At 44.1% G+C, this 12708-nt stretch overlaps 1 protein-coding gene across 1 annotated transcript in view; it reads right to left on the bottom strand.

The window, feature by feature from the left end:
* LOC126850825 (protein lozenge-like) overlaps positions 1–9524 on the bottom strand; it is a 35668-nt gene extending 26144 nt beyond the window's left edge. The window contains exons 1-3 of the mRNA XM_050594190.1: positions 8472–9524; positions 7868–8098; positions 2027–2140 (exon numbers count right to left, since the gene is read on the bottom strand). Of these exons, the coding sequence (XP_050450147.1) occupies positions 2027–2140; positions 7868–8098; positions 8472–8727 (601 nt within the window). The 5' untranslated portion in view covers positions 8728–9524. The remainder of the gene's footprint in view (positions 1–2026; positions 2141–7867; positions 8099–8471) is intronic.
* Between the last annotated feature and the right edge of the window lie 3184 nt (positions 9525–12708).

Genomic DNA, 12708 nt, shown 5'->3' with positions numbered 1-12708 from the left:
TATAGCGAATTACGGAAATTGCCCGATTACTGGCCATAGCATACACACATACACACACACACACATGCACACGGTGGAGCGCGGAGGGATGATTTCCGATAACAAAAAGCTCGCGATTATGCACGCAATAATGAGAGCCGGCAGGTGTCTGCGGGGCGTCGCGCATTGTTGGCAGGACAATGAAAGCGCTGCCGGTTGTTTTGCTCGAAACGCCGGTTGCGCTGCATAGATTGTCTCCCCGGATGCCGTGCCAGCCGATGATGAGGCACGCCATCGGCGATGCCAAAAGCCCGTGTATGCAATATGTCGTCATGCGTGTTCTATTCCGCGATCCGCGCCACGTGACACGCGTGTCGCTCGCTTTCGTTTTCGTCTCTTTCGATTCGGAAGGGGACAGTAGGTCGGCGTCACCGGATGTCGTCCGGTCTACTCTAACTCACGACTTAAACGACAAGCTTTATGTTTAAAGCGCTCGTGGCGATTTCGGATTATAAGTGTAGGTACTCTCTTGTACGGTGAAAGTAATAAACGTGAAAACGTGGAAAGAAAAAAATGCATATATTCATTTCTGTGAATGAAATTTTTGTGAATTAAATATCGTATCTTTCAATAGATTCACTAAAATCTAATTTATTAGATTAATCATTACATATACTATAACCTTTTTTTAAGAATAAATAAATAAGCTTGAATAGTTTCAAGTTTTTGTACATATAACATATAATAAATTGTAAATATTGTCTGATAACCGTAAATATTATCTGATAACTGACTGACGATTATTAGCAAATTATCAATTCGCGATATAATAACGAGCGGTAGCAAAGTAAAATTAATCAAATCGAAAATCCAAAAAGGCACCTTCATCCGAAGGGCATTAAAAAAAAAAAACAAAAAAAAAAACAAAAAAAACGTTGGAACCGCAAAGATATATGGCGGCCGATGTGGATGCCGACTTGAAACTTTAACCCCGCCGTTAAGTGCACTTTATGCCAGCTGGAAAATTGACGAGATTCACGCGTTTTTGCACCCTGCTCCCGCTTCCCTCCCCCCCCTCCCTCCCCTACACCCACCCCGAGCCCCGGAACAACTGCACGGGCCACGCGAGTCAAGCAGCAAAAAACATCAGTAAAATCAATCACTCTCGGCCATTGCGAAAAAAATAGCGAGACCCCCGGCGGGTGCGTATATACGGCGCCCATCAATACTTTATACAACAAATGCGAAACGCCCGCAAAAAACTGCCGTTTTCGCGGTTAACTCCGCAGCGGGCTATTAATCTGATATTGAAATAACGACCATTTTTTTTCTTTTTCCCGCTCGCCGCGGATGCATCCGAAAATAGGTGTCGGGCCGAATAGTCGGGCGCGCACAAGCGCGCGATATCTCCTTTCGGTCCGACGCGGGGGTGGAAGGGGGAAAGGGGGCACGCAGTTGAGTTATAAAAGCGGCGGAAGGTCGGGAAGAGAGGAGGACGCGGGTCTGACCGGGGGGAAGAAGGGGATGGAGGGGGGACAACTATCGACTTTTACTGCGTTTCGCGTGATCCTATCAATTTTGGCCGACCGATAATGAGTTCGCCAACAGAATGTTTTAGCAATTTTTTCGGGGGTTTTCGCGGCGAATTATATCGTAAGTGAGTTAGCGGATTCGGGACGCACGAACGCGCGCTTGTAAAAGCATTGTCTCCCCTCTCGCCGCCTCTCCCGCGCGCAATTGCATAAGTATGTGTGTGTGTGTGTGTGTGTGTGTGTGTGTGTGTGTGTGTGTGTGTGTGTGTGTGTGTGAGTGAGTGTGTGTGTGTGTGTAGCGCGCGCGAATAGCTCAACCCGAAACACGCATCGAGCCGCGATACGCACATTGACCACTGCATCATCGCGCACCATCTGTTCGGTAATGACTCCCCATTACCGCGTACAGGGACTTTCGTTGAATTATCGGTACATTTTCGGAGGGAATTCCCGGAACGGCGTTTGGACGCGCTTCGGATAGATCTCGCGATCGAAGTGTCGCATGATTCACTTACTCGTTTTCGATCGCGGCTCCCGTGGTCCATCGACGGTTACTTTAATCGCCCTCGTGTAGGTCGCCACTTGGGGCGGCGTTGTCGACACGGTAATGGTGATGCTGAAACTCTTTCCTGAGACAGAGAACAATGAATTATGAATTATATGCGAGGCGCGAATTAAATTTGCGAATATGTAAATGTTCTATACGAGATATATATTTTCTACAATTCTTTTATTTTTGAAATACCAAGAAAGAGAGTTTAGGGACGCATTTTTATATTCATAAAATAATTCTTCTTTTTTCGCGTAAAATTACGCAGGCAATTAAAAAATATTTTTTCTACAGCCTTGATTTTTTTTGCGGGAAATTGCCTATTAAGGATTTTTTGGCTGTACAATAGCAGCAAAGAACTGTCAAATTAAAAAAAATCATATTCTTATTATATTATTCTTACGTTTATACTGTTTGAAATAGCAAATAAATAAATCCGAATTGTAAAAAGAATTAAAGTATTATAGAATAATATGGTTTTTAACGTCTTTTAACGTAAAAAAATAGTTGTAATTAATATTTTTCCTAATTTATGACAAAAAACATTTGAATACCCTCTGAAATTAACTGTAAGAAACAAAGAAAAATAGGTAATTTGCAAAAAGAGAGAAAGAGACAGATAATATTTTTCTACAATTTTTAGTAAATTAACTTTTAATCGAGTAAATGGCTCTAAATCAAGTTTGGCGTAAATATTTATTAATGTTTTCTTCAAATGTGTGAAAATTTTTATACTGTTGGCAATGTTTTTCCCTTGTCAAATTTGTCAGTAAATGTGCAATTTTCCATAAAACTCAATAGTAAATTTAAACTTAAATAAAACTTAAAACTTAAATTTCCAAACCGTTAAGAGAGTGTGCTCAAGTTTTGCACAGATGCTCAGAAGAAATGGTAAACAGTCTACGAAATTTTCATGCTTTTGTCAATATTTTGACATACGACACATACATCCTTAAATGACAATTTACCATAAACACTCCAAACAACATAAAGATTTAAGCGTACATCTATTCGTTATCCACAAAGTGCTAATAAAGATACTCGCGTTTCTATCTTCGATTAAGTGCGACTAGTACGGGGGTTCGATTTATAATTTGCGACTTAAGCAATTACGGCCGTGTCTATTAGATCCTAACGGAGCCACGGTATTCTTAAGCGCGTTAAAAGATAATAGAAGGGAGTGGATGCTCGGGGGTGGAGCGGTCGTGTACATATATCATCGGCGAAGGTCTGCAAGTTGAAGGTCCGGTATATTAATTCCCTCTCCATAAACGTCCGTCGGAGAGATTGACTACGCGCTCTTAAACGGCCCATCGCTCGCTAATATGCATTCGGTAATTCGCCGCTCTTTCGCGGCTCTTCCGCTTGAGAGAAGCGTAGGCCAGAGTTGTCTCTTTCGACCAATTGTCCCTCTCCTCGGACCGAGGGAAGGAGGGGGGAAGGAGAGGGGGGCGGGGGAGGGGTTCTTCTATCGCACGGCCAAGAATTTACCACCGAACTCTTAGTCTCTCTCTCTCTCTCTCTCTTTTTGTCTCTCTTCGTCTCGTTATTTACGTTCTTCGTGATTGGAAACGGAGAAGTCCGGTTTGACCGTTTCAACCGAGACCGGAGACTGGCCGTCAGGCCGTAGGCGATAACTTGACTGGGAAGCGATTCGCATACGATGCCATCCATCCTCTGGCACGATGGCGGGGACCGCCAAACTCTCACTCGGTGTCAAACTTGTCCGATATGACGAACGAAACGAAACGCGAGGCAAGACTTGCTTGTTTACGCCCGGAAAAGAGACGGGATACCTAACACGCGCCGCGGACATGCAATCGTTTGTGTTGGCGTAAATGTCAACGATTTGTAATTGTCTCCCCTTGGCGCATTCAGTGTTCCACCTCGCTCGCTGTGTCTGTCAACATGATAACCGGCATCAAACACCGCCGACCCCCATCGCCTCTCCTCCTCCTCCTCCTCCCTCCCTCCCCGCCCGCCACCCCCGGGGAGCTGACTGCAACTGACTGGCGGAGCTACATGGCGTTATATTCCAGTTATATCGCGGCTCTCACCGCTCTTCTCCCCGTGAATAGAGCCGTCGCCGCCATCCCCAGAACGCGCCCGTTCCCAGAACCTCATACCTCCTCTCGCGCGGCCGTCATTGCCATCATCATCGTTCAACTGTCGCGCGCAAAGTTGCGTCGTTTCGCGTTTTCGCGACGAGAAAGATTCGCGAGGTCGCGATTCCTCTTCAAAATGTTGCTCGATTCTCCGGCCGGAGAACGCGGACGGAGTCGCGCGAATGACAGGTGGTAGTGAGAAACCTTAAATTTTAATTTGAGGGGGTGAAGGGAGAGGGAAAAGAATTTAACTTTCTGACAGAAAGAAATCGACAAAATTGTGGGAATGGACGTTATAAAAAGGATTGTGAATGAAGGTAAAAAGATTTATTTCAGAATTTTAAGACACGCGACGCCCCGAGTGGAAAACTCTCGGAGGGCCCACGAAAGTCGGGAAGGGGTCGGGAAGGTGGCGGCCGATCGGAGGAAGGGTCGCGCGCGCTGTCCTTCCCCCTTCCGCCGCCCCCTCCTCCCCCTTCCCCTTCCCCTCCCCGCTAACCACCCACCCCCTCGGCAGAGTCCATCGCATTTGGGGCTAATAATGCCGCACAGCCGACTCCCCTCTCCGGCATCCGGACCTGCGGTTAATACTCGATGATGGGAACGGTCATCTGCAGAGACAGGACCCGGCTTGTGCATTCGCGAACGATGGACGGTCGGTCGGTCGGACGGACGGACGGACGGGAGGGCGGGCGGGTGAACAGACGGACGGACGGACGGACAGACGGACAGACAAAACCGGGCCACGCGTATGTGGCACCTATATAACGTGCAGCATCACAGCTCGACTACTCACGATTCTCTCATGTCTCTCTCTCTCTCTCTCTCCTAGTGTGTGTGTGTGTGTGTGTGTGTGTGTGTGTGTGTGTGTGTGTGTGTGTGTGTGTGTGGTGTGTGGATGCGTTGGCAACACACCGACGATGAGATGAGCACGCCAGCCCAAACCGCCCACATACAACCGCCCGAAACCACTCGAAACCGTCCGTTAATACTCGTGGCGATGAGCAGAGGGAACGAGGTCGCGTAGGGCTAAGCGAGCAGCAACGTACGGGGTAGAAAGGCTAAGGAGGGGCAGCAGGGGACGGGGGTGGGAGGGGGAGAAGGGGGTTCGAGCGGACGCGCGTCGATGGTAGGGACGAAGCGGAGGTCCCCGAGTCTCCCAACAGGATGTCTCTCCGATTGTCAAATAATTACTATCGGTGGTAATTTCAGCCGTGTCGATATAGACTGCGGTATATTACTAATTATTAGGCATGGGCCGAACCCGGCGATGATGATAGAACGATCGTCATCGTCGTCGTCGTCGTCGTTTCACCCTCCCGGCCCTCTCTGATTCGTCGCTACTATATTCTTTCTCTTCCATTCATGGTGTAGTTTTTCGAGTGATCTGCTCATAAGTATACGTGAGAGGCGATAATTGCCAGGATCGTAAGATCCTCCAGTTACGAGGAGATCTCGCATTCCTCGCAAAAACAACGGCCGATGTCCCGCGCGTGGAAATAATAGTACGTTTTAATGAAAAGAAAAATGATCGCGTTTGCGGTTATTTCCTCCTTGGCGTAAACTGACTTTAATAGCCGGCTGATTAGAGGTAATAAACCGCGATCAGAGTCGTGATCTTTAACGCATGACAACAGAAGACACGTGTAAAAGTAATTTTCAATCAGAATGTGCACACATTGCACACATCGGAGAAAATTGTGAAGGTGAGAAAAATCGCGAGAGGGAATATCGAACCTTGGCGAAGTCGTTGAAAAATAATCTCTCGTCGCGTCCGATATATATATATATATATATATATATATATATATATATATATATATATGTATACGAGCCGGCGATCGCTCTTTTTAATCGAGGAGGTTAGCGGCCTCGAAATTTTTCGTGGCCTCGCCCGTTTTAAAATCCTCGCTGCAATTTCTTGAATCAGTTCGCATCGGCCGATGCGATGCAATTCAATCAAATTAATAAGTCGCGGAAACAAAACCTCGATGATACAGCAGGAGGGCCGGCCGGTGGTGGTGGCCGGCATCAACACACCGAGGGCGGTTTGGTCAATCGCCGAAATTGAGTATTATGGATTATCGGGGAGAGATTGAAACGACAAAAACACAAACAAAAAAAAAAAAAAAAAAAAAAAAAAAATATGTAACATGTCGCCGAACGAGCCGAAAAATTGGACAAAGGGACCGAAGGATTTTCGGCGAGGGAAGTGTCTCTTTCGCTAATTGACTTCGGGGACCTGATGCACCTGTGCGTCAGGAGAATGAAAATCCTGCTGACCCTGCTCTTCATGATGAAATCAAATGAAACATAGATGACGCGCTACGGGACGAACATCCCGCCCGTGCACGAGCAGTCCGGACCCGTTAATTCATAAACGCGCCCTCCGGATCATCGGGGGTGCAAAATGCATTTGTAGGCTTTGACAAAGCCGCCTACTGATTCGTGAATAATTATTATCGGCCGGGAGATCGATGTTTCGAGAACGCAAACAGATCGAAGAAATTGCAAATATCAAGCTTTCGTATTAAGAAGGAATTTGACAGATCAGCTGTGTCAAAAGTTAGTAACTCTAATAAATCTCGAGATTCCTGAATTTTACACACACACAAAGTAAAGTAAAGATTTGTCCTGCAGAATATAATCAAAATAAAATAACTATTATTTGATATCGAATTAACTTTTTTATAGTGATTGTATGCAAAAATTCGTGAAAACAAAAATTTTAATTTTAACTCTATCGAATCTTTACTTCAACTCATAAATTAATTATTAATTTTATATTTTAAATAGCTAAAAGTGCTTTGTGTGCATAATGTCAAATTCATGAATCTCGAGATGCATTAGATTTATTAACTTTTGTCATAGTTGATCCGTCTAGTTTCTCCTTGAGAAGAACAAAGACTCGCGAGATTTTTTGTTATCCTTCTCAATATATATATATATATATATATATATATATATATATATATATATATATATATATACAATATATAATTTCTATTATGTTAATTAGTTATCAGAATATTTTGCGTTAGCATTATTCGTCATTGCGGTTTAATCTCTCTCAATGTTGCTTCGCGAGATATTTTTGTTAATAGATACGCGCGCGAAAGAGCCGCAGGGGTTGACGGAAAATTAGGGTCGAAAATTAAACAAGTCAAGAGCATCGATCGAAAGCGTTGGTTGATTTTGGCAAGTCATCCTCTCCGTTCATATCCGTCCATATCCGTCGGATGATTTCTGATTAACGGCCAGTTGTTTCGAATGCTCGGTTGGGGCTTGCGGCAGACATCGAGTAATGACTCTGGGGAGGAGGGGGAGGGGGGGGACGGTAGGAGAGCGGCAACTCGCGAATGGGGACGCAACGGGGATGGATGAGGGTGGCACGATGATGATGATGATGATGATGATGATTACAATAACCGTGATTTTAGAGGGCTGGAAATCGCGGCACGCGCTTTCGCTCGTCCTGATACACAACACGCTACACAGATTCTCTGACGTTATAGACTTCATACACGATCAAAGGTACAATTGTGTTTCCGGGAGAATATAATTGAAACGTTAATACTACTGCTTTCAAATAAATTCACCTTCTCTTTTCTTTTACGCGCGAAAATGTCTTTCTCTTCGCAAAATGTCGCGCGTTTGGAAATTTAAGAAGATAAAAAGACAGAACGAAAAAAGGAACTCACCTCTACCGCTCCTACCGACGAACCTAAGGTCATTGAACTTGGCGACTTGATTCTTCATCAACGCGGTGGAGTTTCGTAGTTCCGCGCAACAGTTCTCGTCATTGCCCGCGCGAACCGTCACCAAAGTCCCGTCGCCAACTTCCCCAAGAGCGACTACTTTGAACGCCACTGGAAGCGTCTTGTTGGACCGCCAATGCGTTGGCAGCTGACTGCATAAAAAGTACGGCGATCCTGAAACAAAGTTTCAAACGGTTTCAAACAATTGTTCAATATAATTTGACGTGATATTCAAACGCTAATAGTTTTAATAGAAGCCCAAGATCGGCATGACATCTGTTCAATATTTAATTAACATTATTACATCATAATTTTTTTTTTAATAAATATTCTTTCCTCTCCTTTAAAATAAAATTTTAATTTGATGAAAACACTAACCTGACGTTTATTTGACGTTATATTCAAACGCTAATAATTTTAATAGAAGCCCAAGATCAGCATAACATCTGTTCAATATTTAATTAACATGATTACATCATATTTTTTTTTTTAATAAATATTCTCTTCTCTCTTTAAAAATGTTAACTTGATGTGTGAAAACACTAACCTGTCCTAACTAGTTCTCCAGGATGTTCGGCCTGCGCTTCGCCGACGAGTCTTTCGGTCCACCACAATTCGCCGACGGCGGCACTCTCGCTCATCTCGCCGCCTCCACCTCCGGCGTCGACGTCGTCTACCTGGTGGTACCTGCTGTTTACACCTTGCAGCGGCGCCAGGGAGGGACCGCACGGGCCGGCGCCTTCGTGGGATCCAACGGTGCCGTAATTCTCCCCGCAGCCCACGGAACCCACCGGTAGATGCATCCCATCGGCCAGTAGCCGCCCAACGTCGCCCAAGGATGTGCTCCCCGGCCGGGACGTCGTGATTTTCACTTAGGATTCTCGCCGACGAAGGCGACTTTGCGTCCTCCCTCTTGCTACCAATCTACCCGGCAGGCGTATTGCCGGCGTGTCGCACGCCGTACGTAACTGATCAGTCGTTCTTCTTCCTCGACGATTGCATCGATTCTCACCATTGATCGCGAGATCGTCATAGTTACAGGCGGGAGTTTCGAACCGCGGAATCACCGGTTCCGGTTTTGCCTCATGATCCGACGCGGCAACTGTTTTCTCGCGATGTACCGTTGCACTTTCTTACGCGACGCGTGACCGTAGAGAGTCCGGCGATTAAAAGTACATTTATCACTGTCTATCAATAGTTTATTCAACGATCGGTTAATAATCGTCACCGCGTGTTCGTATTTATTTCCTTCTTTCTCTCTCTCTCTCTCTCTCTATTTCTCGGGACACTCAATCGCCAGCGGCACTGCCTATCCTCGTTTGATCGCGATCTATTCCGACAGGTTGTTGCCAACGGGACGACAACGGTCCAGACGTCGATTCCACGAATCCGATAATAACGTCACGCGGCATTACACACGGAACAAACGGCGCACTTTTCCTGCGTAACACCCACTGACGTTTCCTTCGACGGACGGCCGCGTCATCGTGATCGCAGTCGACAATCGACGGTGGGGCGACCATCAACTCTCTCCCGCATCAAACGTCAGTCGCGGTCGGCGGTGCGCGACGTAATGCCGCGCGGACCGCGTGTTCCGCGTGTAAGCGGTCCCGGGACGGCCTAAGCCCCGATGATTCTGGACCCCCGCCTCCGCTTACGCCACCGAACTGACGCCCCTCGACGGCCAGAAACGGGCTACACGCTCTCTCCGCCGCTCCCACCACGCGCACAGCACGCCGCCGCCCCCTCCCCGCCCCTACCCCATCTTCTCCCCCCGTTCCACTTTTCGAATCCGCGATCATCGAAGGTGGCGGTGCATCTCGTCGTCGTCGTCGTCGTCATCGACGACGCCGACAGTGGCATTCTTTCCCCAGCTGTCCGGTCGACCCCGTTCGCCAACCTCACGAGCCAGCAGACGTGATACGCATATGAGAATAAATAAATTCGTGGGATTTCCCATGCGTCAACATGTACGCATTCATATTTTCCTATATAGCGACTGGCGCGTATTAATTTATTCAAGAGCAACTAGTCTTGAAAACACTCGAGATGTTCCTCGAGACAAAGATTGGCAGACAGATACATCGCGAGATACATCGATTGAAAATTGGTTAGTCGAAACGGCGACTATCGGGCGCCGCTCAGGCCACCTCTCGCGACGATAAGAGGCAAAATACCGACGAAATTCTCGGCGTTATCGCGTGATTTCCCACAACGGCCCAGCCTCCCGATAGCCGCGATATGATGGTCCAGCCTTCGGGCGAGATCCTTCCCCTTCTTTCTTTGACGAGTGGAAATGCGCGATGTGGGGGTAGAAAACGCGTCATGCGATTGCGATATAGTCTAATAATAAATCTCCCGTTACACATTACACGTATTCGTGTAATGTAATTGAGCAATATTTGAAGATGTAATTTATTATCTTTTGTATGCTTGTGTATACCACTTATTAAAATACTATTTGAAAGTATTTAATATATAGTACTATAATACTATAGTACTATATATACAAATAGTATATAGTTTTTGATAGTATTCATTAAAATATATTATTTATAGTCAATATTTATAGTCGTTAATAAACTTATTATAATATTATAGTATTAAATATTATAATATTTAATAAGATTTATTAAAACATTATTTTTTGTCTTTACGATTAAAGGAAAATTTTTTAAGAGCGTTGGGAAGGCACCAAAAAGACTCGCGATTGGTTAATGAATCAAGGAAAATTTTGTGACGGAAATAAATTTGTTTGTTGTATTAGTTGCCTTTGCCATGTGTCAACCGGTTTCTTTTGATTTCCGCAAAATCTCCGCGGCACAGCATCCCATCACGCAACGGCAAGGCGTAACAAGTGTCCGCGTGACGTCACTCGGCTTTCTGGAGGCGGAGCTTCTCGTTGGGGAAGCAGATGGAGGGATCCAATTCTCCCGCATCATGCATCGCTCGCCCCACCCGTGCGATTTTGTTCCTTCGCACCTCTACCCGTGCTTTCCATCTCTTCCTCCTTCCCTCGACCCCTTTTCCTTCCCCGTGAAAGCTTGGATCTCGTTGCTTCTTGCCAGAGCACACGCTGGACCAAGTGAATGGTACTCTTTAACAAAAAGGAGATCGGCCATGGTTGCATAAATTAAATAATACCAATGATCTTTTGGATCCCCTGGTGGGATCTTATTCTTGTCAACATTCTGCTTCTATAGATCACGTACTTTTATAGTTTGTTGTCTAAATAATTGGACAATCTCGCATTACGTCAAAAATGGCAAAGATTTTATAAAATATTTATACAAGTATTTTTATTCATATAGGTTAACAAATTCATCCATCCATGTGTGCTACAGTTCATTGGCTTAGTTACACTAATATATTTTGATACATACTAAGTATTGCATTACACTGGCCAATCATAGCTATTCCTCCAAAGAATGGCTGTGATTGATCAGTATAGTATTTAGTGCGTATTAAAATATATCGGTATAAACTAGGTCATTATTGGACAACAAAAAATCTAGGAAACGTCGTAATTTTTCATGTTTTTATACGATCTTCTGTTTAGGACAGTTTCCTATTCCAGGCTCCACCAAAAATTCTGAATCGCGGTCACATGATGCTACTGTTTATTGCACTGTGGTTTACTGAAGCGTAATCGAGAAGGTAGATGCGGTTTGCCGCGTTCGCAAGATATTGGTGATTAACTTCTTGGGAGTGCTTCTTGTATGGGGGTGAATTCACTGATCGCTCCTCTATCCGCATCGCGAAAACGTTCGGAATCGCCGCAAAAATCGGCACTACGATCAATCGCGAAACCGCAACCGCTATGACCGCATTATTTGTATGTTACACAAGTACCAATAAGTATGGGACCAGGAATTAAGACATTAGGTCTCTCAAACTTTTTCTTATCAGACATAATTCTGGGCGATAAGGCATTGATTTTAATATGTGTGGTATACTAAGCGTACAAGCAAGTGACACTTTCCCTCGACATAGGAATATATTAAAATAATCAAAAATAGCTATTTAATATATCAAATGGACAATCTCGACCAAATGCAAATTAAAAGCTGGTTTGGACGACATTTGATCCAACAAAAATATCAGTAAGACATTATTCAACTGTGTCTAGATTATGTCTGACAGTTGCATTAGGCCATTAGGCAGTACGAGATAATTAACAGCGGGCGACCAAACTAAATAGAAAGATCTTTTGACGCTTTTTTTTTATCAACACGACGATATCGCTCTGAGCCACTTCCAGCGCCACCGGAAAAGCTTGCAAGACCGCCATATCTTTGTTTTCTTAGAAAAAAGTGTCAGTTTACATAAATCGTTAATTATTCGGTGAATATTTTATATATGTTGTTTAACAAGCGCCTAAATTTTTTTTCTTTTATCTATTTTTTGCTAAATAAAGAAAATTATTCTCGTGTAAAGATTCAATTTTTGATTGTCAAAATAAAATAGTTTATTAGTAATTTTATTGATAATTAAATCTTCAGTTATATAATTTAATCTTCAACAATTTTCACTTTATGAAAAAAAAAATTAATTGTTTAATATAATTTGAATAATATAATAATATATAATATTTTTAATGGAAATTATATATAAGATAATTATAATTTATCATGATAATAATGCAATCTAGAAGAATATATTTTATAATATGTTTTTCACATTTTATAACATGGTATAAGATTTTTAACGATAAAAGAGAAGTTTCCGTTTTCTCTGGACAAAGGCAAAGTGTCACTAGACGTAAGTTAATTTGCTTCCTACGC

The sequence above is a fragment of the Cataglyphis hispanica genome, chromosome 7 (genome assembly GCF_021464435.1).
Source record: "Cataglyphis hispanica isolate Lineage 1 chromosome 7, ULB_Chis1_1.0, whole genome shotgun sequence".
Lineage (NCBI taxonomy): Eukaryota > Metazoa > Arthropoda > Insecta > Hymenoptera > Formicidae > Cataglyphis > Cataglyphis hispanica.
This window is presented reverse-complemented; position numbering and strand designations above follow the sequence as displayed.